Raw genomic sequence first — 13,697 nt, forward strand, 5'->3', positions numbered from 1 at the left:
AATACTAGTTATTGTAGCGACGAAAGTTGACATTGTGTGAGTTAAAGCTTCCAGGAGGAATTACATTTTCATAGTTGTTATACAGTATGATAAAGCAATTTGCTAAACATCAATCAATAAGAGCCCATGATATATTAAACGAAAATCGCAAGATATTGTTTGTGGAATATATCCTTTAAACACTTCTAAATATAAATATTGAATATTCTATATACAAAAAAGTTTTTTTCAATATAACAAATTGTCTTCTTACTCAAGAATTACTCAAGAATTTTCATGACTTAAAGTGAATATTATGAAATCCAATCGGTTAATCTTTACGAACAAATAACCGGTGGTCGTAACATGTAATTGTTTCAAAATACAAAACTTTGTGAATTATGATGACGTATGCCATCTTTTGCTGTCCAAGAAATTCTAAGGACTTGTGGGTTTTTATGTCCTCTGCACAAATATTCCTAAAGCTATAGAGGAGTGCCTTTGTCGCCGTAGGTATGATATAAGCATGATACATTAAGAGAGGTAATACATTTGACAAATTACACTGGCTAGCAAACAATTAAAATAACAATATATGTACATGTATACTTTAGTTATACGAATAGAATTAGAAGCAATGGTATTAATAACAATTATCTCCAAGTATAGATATGATTTTTTACACTTAAACAAATACAAGTTAGAAATGTTTTCAATTTTTGATTAAGCGATAAAATTTTTGCACAAAAAATTAACGTGTTTAATTCTAAATACCGGCATAATAATTCAATGATGAACTTAAATGAAATTATTTTCAATTCATTCTCTTTCAACAAAGCCAAAAAAAATGATAACCTTTGGCAAGAGGTGTAAATTTTTAGATTGCTGGAAGGGGGGGGGGGGATCCGAAAATTTTTAAGGATAGAGGAAACGAATAAGTGGTGACGAGCTATGAGCTCCAAATCAACTTGTTACCGTCACTCAAAATCGATGATATAGAAGTACATGCTTATTTACTTCACAATTAAAATGTAGAAATAATATAATGAATTTCTAATAAAACATATTGTAAAAAAAATCTTTATGAATGTTCCCTTCGATTTTAATCCGATTTCAGTTCCACACAGACATTTGCCCCATCTTAACCATCCAAAAAAAGGCAAAACGGTATTAGAAAAATCAATAGAGATCCGTATTGAAGTGGCATTTATATACTTTTTAGTTTGGGAAAAATATCTCAATGGTTGATGGTGTTAGAATTGCAATATTCTACAGAAGCTTTTCAGACCACGTGGTTCTTTTTCATCGACCGATTTTTTGTGCGATTCTGTAATCACCGAGACCGGAAATGTAGAAGGGTTGCAATCTAATCGCATTCCGTCATACCCAAACACGTGCATTACATCATAAGGAGAAAATGGCGCGCTGGTTCGTTTACCTAATTCTTTTGACGTGCTGTTCTTTTCAGGTTTCCGCGACAGTGAGTAAAAAAATCGGTAAGCATTTTACAAATCATCAATATGACATTTCTTAGAACAGAAACGCGTATTAAAAAAACAGTTTATAAGTTTCTACAACATAATATTGTATCTTTTAAAATCTTATCTGTTCTTTTATTAGATATCTAGCATCGCTATTGTCTGCTTTTTCTATGAACAACCAAGTTCATCCTAAGCATTAAGCACTGTTCATAAAACTGATGTGGTGCGGTAGATAGAGGAATTCTATTGATCCTCACATTCCTAGAACCATTAGGAGCAGCTTCGAATGTCTCAATTGAATTTGGCCTCGATCGATAAATATTAACGTCTTTCCCTAAAAGATAGACTATTCACGTTACCACCAAACGTATAAGATTGAGTTTACTGCCAATATCGTCAAAATGAGAGCACTTTCTAATTTTAATTTCTTTATTTGAATTGCTTCTGTACGATGGACCGACAAGGAACTCGTAAAGAGTTGCCGAATTTTATGGTTGCATTCTCTCTTAAATTAATTGCTTTATAATTTTTAAAATGTACGTTTGTTTATGAACCTTGTTCTTTCCAGTTGTTTTCTTTGACCTAAACACCGACAACGAGCTGGGAATCTTCCGAAATAGCACTCTACACGATGTTGATTTTTACGATTTGGAAGTCAACTTTACCGACAGTCTAGCTGTAGGAAAAGCAGGTATTGGTTTATCAACAATGTCAACAGCATTATTTTACATGTTAGCAAATCTGGTCGTAGGAAAGTACATTACATAATTATCATACGTACATACTGTATATAAGGGCGCTGTTCTTTTTAATGAATATCACCTGAACTTGCCTTGCCTTTTTAGAATTAAAAGTAACAGCACCTTGAAATATTATAATATTCTGCCTAAAAAAAAACTCGAACATAGGAAACCGGACATAGCGAATTTACATGCTATAACGAAGTAATTTTTATACCCCCGCTGGCAAAATTTGAACAAAATTTATCATTTATAATAAAACGATAATTTTTCAAATCAAATTTCATTAAATATAATTTGAGTATCGTAGGATATATGATTTTGAGTATTTTATATTTTTTTGAATTGAAAAGAAGAGGTAACATTGACTACTTTTGTAAATGACAGTTATATTGATTTGATAACTTACGATATAGTTTGAAATATTGTCAGCTGATTATTTTACAACAAATTCGCTATAAAATTTCTTACAAATTCGCAATAAATGTTTAACGAATTACGGCTATAAGGAAGTTTTTACTATGGTCCCTTGAAATTCTTTGCTGACATTTAACTGCATTCATTTTGAGAACCAGTTTCCTTTCATGCAATGTGGGACTCCTGTTTTTATAGCTATGATGCAGAGGACCTAGACAATTTCGCTGACAGAATTTGATCGCGTGCTTTTACCATTTATTTAAATACATTCTCCGATTACTCTGATCAGATGTTGTTATGAAATATTCAAAACTGTTATTCTTATGTTATATATTGTCTTCCACATGTTATATATCAAATTCATTCACAATTATATTAGTCTATTTTGATTTAATAAGGGTATGTTACAATTAAGTATAATAATGACTAACCAGATTTCTGTTTCAATAGATATTTTCTATGAAAGGTATTCATTTTTTATGCTTTTGCTGAATCATGTTTCATAAGATATGATAAAAATGTCTGTCCGCAGTAAGATTACTTTTAGAACACGCATTTACATTTGGTTTTTTTGAATAAGAATATAAAGAAATCAATAGTCATTTAATCCTATTGGATGCAATGTTTGTACTATAGAAGGAAGAACTTTTGAATTAAAATGAAAATCAACTAAAATATCATTACAAGTGGATAAAGCGCCAGGTTTGCTCGATTAATTATTAATGATTTTTTTTTAATTTTATCTCATGCATGTTTTCTTCTAGTTCAGGAAGAAGATCGAAAGAATAATTGGCTGCTAGGCATTATAGCGGTGAGTCGCACCTGTCACTTACCGACTCTTCAGTCGTACGTGGACTACTACAATTTAGCGTTTCTCTTCATTGGTCCTACATGCAGTCTTAAGTCTGAACTCCGCAGCGGTTCCTTCCACTTGTTTCCCATGCCTTCATTGGTGGGAGGTCTAGTAGATGTCATGTTCTACAAAGAATGGGAAGGCATTTACTACATATATGACTCTGATGAAGGTAAATAACGTCTTTTTCAAATTATATGACACATAATTACATAATTGACAACGGAACACAAAAAGAAAGCGAGTTAGGGAAACAAAAATGTACACCTAACTTCAGAGTCTTACTAAAGGTTTGCAACAACATGTGGGGTGTTTTTCTTTTACTTGCAGGGATTCTTCAGTATGAACAACTGTTGCACGAAATTCATTCTCAAGAATTAATATTTGACGTGATTGTATTGCGTGTCAGTAGTATAAACGACTGCTATAGGCGGCTGATCAGAATATATAACGACGACCCTGGAAATATCCGGGTTCTTCTGAATTTACAACCAGAGGACAGTCAATCAGTAATATCAAGATTGGTCAGTTGCCTAATTTATCTTTTTTCAAATTTTACGTTTTTACACAAAAATTTAATAATCAATATATGATATAGTCACTGTACATGCACTGACCCTTCATGCCCGTATGTTTAAATTCCATCTTGGATTTTGTTTCAGAAAGACGACCCCAGTGTAAATAATTTTCGCTTTCACTTTCTGCTTTCTAAATTAGTGAGTATTGTATATTATATTTAATGAAGTTAAAGTAATGAAGTCCTCACACAAACAGTAGATCTCAATATCGTAGATCTGTGTTTGTTATGATATCAAGGGTATCTAATGTAATATATGAGAATTCATATTCAATTCTGGAGTGTTATTTATCAAAATATTTTCTGCATATTCTCTAACTAGATTCAATACAGGAAAATACATATGTATATGCTACAACCCTCAATAATAACAACTTTATATATCCTAATCCACATCAGCTGTTTCTACTTGAGAAACGTACACTTTTTATTTAGTTCCTCTTATCGAAGGATATGCTGAGCTTGTAAATAGGCATTGTAGGCATGTGTTCAGCAATATGCATACAAGCTAGTTGTTATTACAGCGCCAACAATAGAAAGTGTACGTACATACCATCATTTAAGAGGTAATTTTTCATAGAAACTTAAAAAGCCCATAGGCAAGGCAACAATTTGTTTTAGGCAACTCATTGAACGTAAAACCTCATGCATAATTATAAGTGCGACTTATGATTGCTTTTTATTTTACCAAAAGAGGATAAGTTTTTAACAAGAGCTTGGACTTGAAAGTGGGTTTTACTCATGATTAACTTCCAGTCATTGGCTAATACTTATGAATACATTGAATGCAATTGTCCGTCCGTATCAAGAGATGTGTATCTCAGTTAAAACCGCTTCAATTTTCCACACATAGAACAGTCAGACTTCTTAATCTCGACAGTCTGTGAATATTAATGAGCTCTCAGCGAATCAGAAAGAAAGTACTCGGTTTTTGACAGCTTGTTTTGATCAGCAAACTAGATAGTTACATCCACTCTTGTTAAAATGACACTTATTCTTGGATCATTCCGCCAATAAAGGGCAACTACTTTTAGAATACATTACAAATTATTCTACATATGGTATGGGGATTGTTTTTAAAACAAAAATGCTTCCCGTTTCTGTGTCCATATGTTTAAACTCAGAAGACACTTGATACGGTGAAATGAATTTGGTTATACCGGTGTTTACGAGTACGTACCTGACTACCATTTGCCATATTGATATGAGATGTATCATTACATACCTGACTACCATTTGCCATATTGATATGAGATGTATCACTACTGTGTGTTGACTACTGTAGGGTATTTATAACATGAACGGGAGTATTCACAACCAGGGCATCAATATAACCGGCTTCAGACTAGACGTTGACATAAATATAACCGTAAGTATCCGTGTTGTCGCCACAGTTCCTACATTTTTCAGTGTCTTTGCCTGTGATAACACTACGTATCGAGTTTGTACTATACAGTCCAATAACTTCAGATGACGTATGATTGGGGCGCCAGCGGGGTGTGCCTATTTACATTTTAACATTATTTTAATCGTACAATGGCTGGAAATTATATAAGGAATAAGGAATCATTCTTTGAGTTTTATGAGTTGATAATTTTGGTCGGTGCGTGATCAAATCCAATAAAGCCCAAAGATCTTTATGATAGATTTGATCACGCCCCGACCGAAATTATCACCTCATAATATTCAAAGAATAATACCTTATTACTTATATTTATATAATTTTAAACCATCCTACAATTGAACATTTAAATATAAATAAGCAAACCCCGCTGGCGCCTCAATTTGGTTTTATAAGTTATATAGTACAAAATCGATACGTAGTGTTATCAGAGGCAAAGACACTATAACACTACGTATCGATTTTGTACTATACAGTCCAATAACTTTAGATGACGTATGATTGGGGCGCCAGCGGGGTTTGCTTATTTACATTTTAACATTTAATCGTACAATGGCTGGAAATTATATAAGGAATAAGGAATCATTCTTTGAGTTTTTTGAGGTGATAATTTTGGTCGGTGCGTGATCAAATCCAATAAAGCCCAAAGGGCTTTATGATAGATTTGATCACGTCCCGACCGAAATTATCACCTCATAATATTCAAAGAATGATTCCTTATTACTTATATTTATATAATTTTAAACCATCTTACGATTAAACATTTAAATATGAATAAGCAAAACCCGCTGGCGCCTCTATTTGGCTTTATGAGTTATATAGTACATAATCGTACGTAGTGTTATCACAGACAAAGACACAGGAAAATGTAAATATATAGATATAAGTAATAAGGAATCATTCCTTGAATATTATTAGGTGATAATTTCGGTCGGGGCGTGATCAAATCTATCATAAAGCCCTTCGGGCTTTATTGGATTTGATCACGCCCCTACCGAAATTATCACCTCATAATACTCAAATAATGATTCCTTATTCCATTTATATTTCTTCTTTGAGCGGATCTCGAGATACACTTTATCAAACTGACGGTTGAGTCGCTTGTAGAATTGATGCAAAACACGTAACGTTAATGTAGCCCAACGCATCAGCTGTTTTGTTTTTATGTCAGCATACTTCTTGGTGTTTTGATTTCTTTGAAAAATAATTCAATACCTTGAAATAATTTCAAAATAATTTTGTTTTCATTGAAGAAATGGGTTTATAGGTTTTTGATCAATCTTTGAGTATATTTGGTTTTATCATTTGTAGACGATGAATATTCTACTTTCACTTTTAATTAAAATATCCCTCTTTTTATCTTTTTTTCTAACAATCATTTTTTAATATTTTTGATTAATAAAGTTCTAAAACTCCTTCTAGGTCAAATACAATCATGTCTTCTATTGGGATTTTATGGAAAAAAAACCCAGGAATAGAGGAATTATTGAGCAGGATTTTAATGAACACCAAAGATATTTACTTGTATTAATTTAGAAATTTGTGAATTGTTTAAATTATCATCATTCGTACATGTCATTTACGTTGTTTGATCATTATGCCAGGATAGCCAGGTTTTAATGAAGGACACCTTTAACTTCGCAAGAGAAGTGCTGAGTGGATACAGCGATTTATTGAGTCTTAGTAGCCGTAATGATACTCGTGAAAAGAGACAAAAACTGAAGGGGGCGCTTAAAGAGGTGTGTATGACCCTTAAAATGTGGCCATGGTTATGATGATTTTGTACCCCCGCTCCGAAGAAGAAGGGAGTATACTGTTTTAACCTTGTCTGTCTGTCTGTCCGTAACAAACATTTCTGTAGCATTGTTCTCAGCAACTATTCATTGCAGATGCTTGAAATTTTAACACACTATTTGTTACGGATATATTTTGTAGCATAAATCGGACGTCAACTCCCAGTTAAATTACGACTTTGTTTATTTTCAGCATAAATTTTCGAACAAATTTGAAATTTTAACACACTTTTAAACACAGTTTAGGCATACCATATCGTGAGTTATATATATTTTTGTGCAAATCGAATGTCAACTTCCTGTTAAATGACGACTTCGTTTATTTTCAGTCTAAATTTTTAAACAAATTTTCGTCAAAGATTTCTCAGTAACTATTTATTGCAGATGCTTGAAATTTTAACAAACTATTTGTTTCGGCATACCATATGTGATATGTTTTTGTACCAATGGGACCTATTGAATGTCGAGTTTGCTTATTTTGCATATTCACATCAGAGCGGGGGTTTTACTAGTGAGCTTTGGTTCACAGATATCTTGTTTTTTTTAGTTGATAATAAGAGTTTGGTTCACAGATATCTTGTTTTTTTTAGTTGATAATAAGAGTTTAATTCTTAACTATTGAGATGATGTTCTTGTCACATAGATGAGATACAGCGGAGCTAGTGGACCATATATTTTTGATGAAGATGGAATTAGAGCAAACTTTACTTTGCGTCTAATTGAGACACTGGTTACGAGACAGATTGCACAGGTAATACAATAATTCATGGCAACAAAATGAACAGCAACGAAATTCGCAGGTAACGGATTAACAAGAAAAGAATTTCACCGGTAACGAAATTCCCAAGCAACAAATTTCACAGGTAACGATATTACCAGGTACTAGAAACGAAATTCACAGGCAAATAAATTAAATTACTCTCTTCACTATATTATTGGCTATCATGTGTGCGAAGAACTAGTGTTGAAATAAGATATGAAGAAAAGAATACCTTTGTTTTGCAAAGTGATGGAATACGTTAAGTTTAACGAATCCCTGGAGATTTATGCTCATTCCATTTTTATTATAAAAAGTATATTGACATCGATGAAAGCTCGATGTTATCCATCGAGAAGTGATGTCTTGATTTCTAGTGAAATGTGATATTTTGATATCAATCGGCGAATCAACATTGAATACCAATCAATCAATCAATCAATAATTTTTACTAAAATGAGGATTATTCATTTTTTTATTAAAAATGAGACTTGCAACGTCTGATCTACATGGTTTAAGCTTCTTTTTAGTCAAATGTTATTTGAATACCCCTTGGTATTTTTCTCTATTGAGAAATGTTTTAATCAGGGGTACAGTTATGGCCTAGCCAATATGGATTATTTCCAATGAATTAAATCAGGGCGTTGAACAAAAAAAATCACATCAGTGTTGCTCTATCAGCGTTAATTAACAATTACTATGTGTTTTTTCATAAAATAAATGATACTTGTTCGCAGCAATAAGACATTTTTTTAAAATTATGATAGCGGATTAATTTATTACTTGTGTTGTTAGGAAAAATTATCCATAGCCTTTGTGGCTTTTCAGTTACAATTCAATAATATACCGTAGATTGGGAAATGGGTATCCTACGAAGATATAGGAGCACGTCTGGACATGCTGAACACCTCCCAGATAAAGGTTCAAAAACATCCCAAAGAAAAGACAGAGATAAAAGTCTCCACAGGCCAAGAACGCATCATCACAACCATACATGTGAGAAGTATATAACTATAGAGAATTGGGCGAATCTTTCTAAAGGATTACAGAGTGTCGATTTCACAAAAATCCCTACGTTTTTAGTTATGTTATAAAAGTTGATATAAGGTTGTAAAGAAAGAAATGATTTGATTGGAATAAAAAACATAAATATTGGAATTTTTCAGGATAAACCATATGTCTTTATCAAAAAGAAATATGCCAAAGAAGTAAGTAAGATGAAAGAAGAAGGGAAAAGAGTTTGCGGAAATCATTATTTTGAGGGGTTCTGTATTGACCTGGCTCAGAAAGTGACAGAAATACTCAACATCACAAACTACACAGTATGTTTGGTACAAGACGGTCAATATGGGGCGATTCAGGCAAACCAAACGTGGAATGGGATGATTGGAGAGCTGATGCAAAAGGTAATAATAGGAACTGTAGCCACATTTTATAGAGTTATTGTGTGTGTGGGTGTAAATATATATGAACACACACACACACACACACACACACACACACACACACACACACACAAACACACACACACACACACAACTTATCATTTTTAAAATATTTTACTAGTTAACATATATACTTGGAATTTAAAGTGTTATTTAGATTTTTAATTTGATACAGTTTTAAAATATATTTTACTTTTCTAGTATTTGTTTATTATTTCATACTAAGAAATAAAAATTTGATACAGTCGGAAAAATATTTTAACATATAAACATACATTAAACATGACTGTAAAATGAATTTCAACATGGTGATAAATACCTGCACTTTGTTGTTCTTTTGTTGGTTATTTTGTTTTAAATATCAATAACACATATTATTCTCTTTTCAGAAAGCTGACATGGCAGTAGCACCCATAACAATATCTTCTACACGGGAAAGAGTAGTGGATTTCACTAAGCCCTATATGAGTCTGGGCATCAGCATCATGATAAAGAAACCAGCTAACGAAGGAGCTCACATTTTCTCTTTTATGGACCCGCTATCCTCTGAGATCTGGATGTGTATCTTATTTGCTTATGTGGGAGTGAGTGTGGTTCTGTTTTTGGTTAGTAGATTCAGTCCTTCGGAGTGGAAGGTGGACGAGAAGACAATCAGTAATGACTTTACCATCTCTAACAGTTTATGGTATTCATTGGGTGCGTTCATGCAGCAAGGGTGTGATATTTCACCAAAGTAAGCACAGACTATTTGATATAGAATGTATTTGCTTAGGACTATTAACACAAACGAGTATAAATGTATGATGTATTTTGTAATATTTTAACTTTAATGATTGGGTAATGATAGTCATAAAAATATGACAGATAATTTTTGTGACAGTGTTACTAACACAAGAGTATCATAATGAATTCAGATGTTCAATTTTACTTAAGAAGCAGGGCTAGCTGCCGCTTTACTTGTATATATCTCGCTGCCTCTTTATTTGTATATATCATTCCATTTACAGGGCTATTTCAGGGAGGATAGTTGGGAGCGTTTGGTGGTTTTTTACCTTAATAATAATTTCATCGTACACAGCCAATCTTGCAGCGTTTTTGACGGTAGACCGAATGAATACGCCCATCAGCTCAGTCGAAGATCTTGCCAAACAAACAAAAATCCAGTATGGCTGTCTTAAAAGTGGGGCTACGTATGAATTTTTCAAAGCAAGTATAAGTGACACACTGTCCTTTTACAAATCAGCTAGTAAAGAAAATGTGTTTAACGATATTCTTATTAAATGTTGTTTTTTCTTCCAGAAATCAAAGTTTGCATTATATGAAAGGATGTATGCTTATATGACGTCAGCAGAAAACGTGTTTGTAAAAGAAAACGATGAAGGATACGAGAAAGTCAGAGCCTCGAATGGAAAGAAATACGCCTTCCTGGTGGAGTCAACAACCAACGAATACATTAACAACCAGAAACCGTGCAACACCATGAAAGTAGGCTCCAATCTAGATTCAAAGGGATACGGTATAGCTACTCCCGTCGATTCCCAACTCAGGCGAGTGTTTAATATTAAATCTCATTTAATATTAAATCTCTCTCTCTCTCTCTCTCTCTCTCTCTCTCTCTCTCTCTCTCTCTCGTATCATTTTTCAACAAAACAATAAATAGCGATACATTGAAACTGGGATAATTATTAATTTGTATCAGAAGACACTGTCTATTTATCGATTACATTTGTATTCCTCAAGTCTACCGGTATACCTCACCGCAAAACGAACTGTGTGCGTGTAACCGCATGCAAAAATTAATTGGAGTGGATAGCAGTTTAGTTGCTCTTGTCTACTCTAGGTGTTCCTCAGTTTTTTAGAGACATTTTTTATGCCTATTCTAGAGATCTGTTATCATGTCTACATTAGACACCCTTTGTCGTGCCTATTTTTATGTTTAAAAGGCCTATTGTTGTGCCTATTTTAAAGACCGTTGTCATGTCTTATTTAATGATCCGTTGCCATGATTATTATGTCTATTTTTTGAGATTCGTTTTTGTGTCTATTTTACAGAATTGTTGTCATGTTTATTTTACGGACACGTTGTCATGTACATGTATATTCTAGAGATCCGTGGCCATGTCTATTCAGAGGCCGCTTTTTATGTCTATTTTTAAGATTCGTTTTTGTGTCTATTTTACAGAACCGTTGTCATGTATATTCTAGAGACCGTTGAAATTTTGCAATTTCAATTTCAGAGACCCGTTGACACTTGCTGTGTTGCAGCTTCGCGAAAACGGAGAATTGGATCGCCTTAAGAAAAAATGGTGGTATGAAAATTCCCAGTGTGATCCTGATACTGAAAAGGTATACAAATATATATCATGATTTAAACACTAGTGCTTAAAAGATATACTAACATATATCATGATTTAAACACTAGTGCTAAAAAGGTATACAAATACATATCATGAATTAAACACTAGTACTAGAAAGAAGTACGAATACATCATGATTTAAACACCAGAATAAAATTTTCTTTTATCATTATCTAATTGCTTTCAATGTGTGTTGAAGCAAATACAGTCATGTTTGGATTAAATAGTATATCTAATTCATAATTAATTCATTCTTTTATAAAAATTAACCAAGGACCCGTCCCAGGCTGAATTAACACTGGAGAACGTGGCGGGAATCTTCTACATTTTGTCCTGTGGGTTGACACTGTCTGTTGTTATCGCTGCCATAGAATTTCTATATAAATCAGTGGTTGATTCTAAAAAAGCAAAGGTATGATATAAAAGCGTAAGATTAGAAATTGTACCTCAGTATAATAACAACCTTAACATAACAATTGCATTGATAACTGATATTTAGTTTATATACTAGTACTTTTTTCTTCCTTTCCATTTGCGATGTTGGTTAGCTTTGGATCATGATTTGTTCTATTTATTTGTGTGTTTTCTTTATTGTGACAGACATCATTTGGATCCATGGTTCGATGCAAGGCTCGTTTGTCATTCCGTGGTTCTCTGGACGACAGCTCCATCCCAAATACCCCCCAGAAGAAACAAACAGCAACGGTATATCAACCACTTTCTATGTGTCCACCTTTATCATTTTACCATGCCCAGCATATCAAGTAATCTCTACATTTTTGATAAATCTTTAAAAAATGATAAACTTTTAAAATCATCGTTTCGACCCCTGTGTATCTAGTAAACATACAGAGAAATTGTCAAAATAACCAAGAGAACATTTTTCTTTATTTAAGGTTATTTAATTTATAAATTTTGATTCTGACGCGTAGCGTCCGAGAAACATTCAAGGAAGCAATGACTTTTTCCTATCAGATGATATACATCATAACATTCGGTACACAAACATTTAAGTGTCCCTTTCCATATATTTAACAGGACCTGCAACTCGACGCAGGGTTCTATTTCACACCGATTGCCTTTTTTGTCTTGATTAGCCTCCAAGAGTTTATATTTATAGCATAAAATACTAATTTTTCATGATTTAAATGATGATGATACCTGAAGCTTCTGTTTGAATATATAGCATTGATATATCAGTCTGACAGGTATTACTTTTTATTTTAGTACACTTACACTGGACCCGTCCAAGTTCCCGAATATGAACCATATCCCGATAACAACACCCACACACAAGTGTAAACCTCCCCGTGTCACGGGATCCATAAAAAGGGGACAGCAGCAATGACGTCAGAAATGACGCTAGAAAACCACGATATTTGACAAATGTGGTAGTCAACTTATTTTGGAAATTGAAAGAACATTTTTTATTTACTATCTGTTATATTTGTATGTTGTACATTCAAACTTTAAGAATAATCAACTCAGAATGAATCAATTGACCGCTACCTTAAATTGGTGCGTTATTGAACAACTTTTTTTTTTATCACTGAACATTGTTAATTTAGAGAACTGTAAAGTTTACTCATAATTGTATCTGTATGTGATTTCATAATCAATGTTTCATGGCTTTCTTGTTTCAGTGTTTATCATTTTCCATATATTGTTTCAAGATAATAAAAGTTTTATAATACATATCAAAACTGTACTCTCTACCTGACCATGTCAATACATACAAAGCCACCAAGCTCACTCAAAACTGCCTGAACCGATAGTAATAAAAATACATGTATTTATGTCACTAAATTTCAAGTGAGATTGGTACGTATCTGCCAATACAAAGACAATTATTGGCTTTACAGTCTCATTCCGTCAAGGAAATAATCAGATGTATTG

At 33.1% G+C, this 13,697-nt stretch overlaps 1 protein-coding gene across 1 annotated transcript; it reads left to right on the top strand.

Annotated features, from left to right (window-relative positions):
* Positions 1-1,245: 1,245 nt before the first annotated feature.
* On the top strand, positions 1,246-13,493 carry LOC105326132 (glutamate receptor). The gene is made up of 17 exons (XM_034447450.2): positions 1,246-1,475; positions 2,029-2,151; positions 3,382-3,642; positions 3,801-3,994; positions 4,133-4,186; positions 5,333-5,416; positions 7,054-7,188; positions 7,886-7,993; positions 8,852-8,995; positions 9,166-9,405; positions 9,834-10,177; positions 10,452-10,650; positions 10,744-10,991; positions 11,682-11,790; positions 12,076-12,213; positions 12,402-12,506; positions 13,029-13,493. Exons 1-17 carry the CDS (start codon positions 1,397-1,399, stop codon positions 13,101-13,103), a joined length of 2,640 nt encoding a protein of 879 aa, XP_034303341.2. The 5' UTR covers positions 1,246-1,396; the 3' UTR covers positions 13,104-13,493.
* The last annotated feature ends 204 nt before the right edge of the window (positions 13,494-13,697 follow it).

The sequence above is a fragment of the Magallana gigas genome, chromosome 2 (assembly GCF_963853765.1).
Source record: "Magallana gigas chromosome 2, xbMagGiga1.1, whole genome shotgun sequence".
Taxonomy (NCBI): Eukaryota; Metazoa; Mollusca; class Bivalvia; order Ostreida; family Ostreidae; genus Magallana; species Magallana gigas.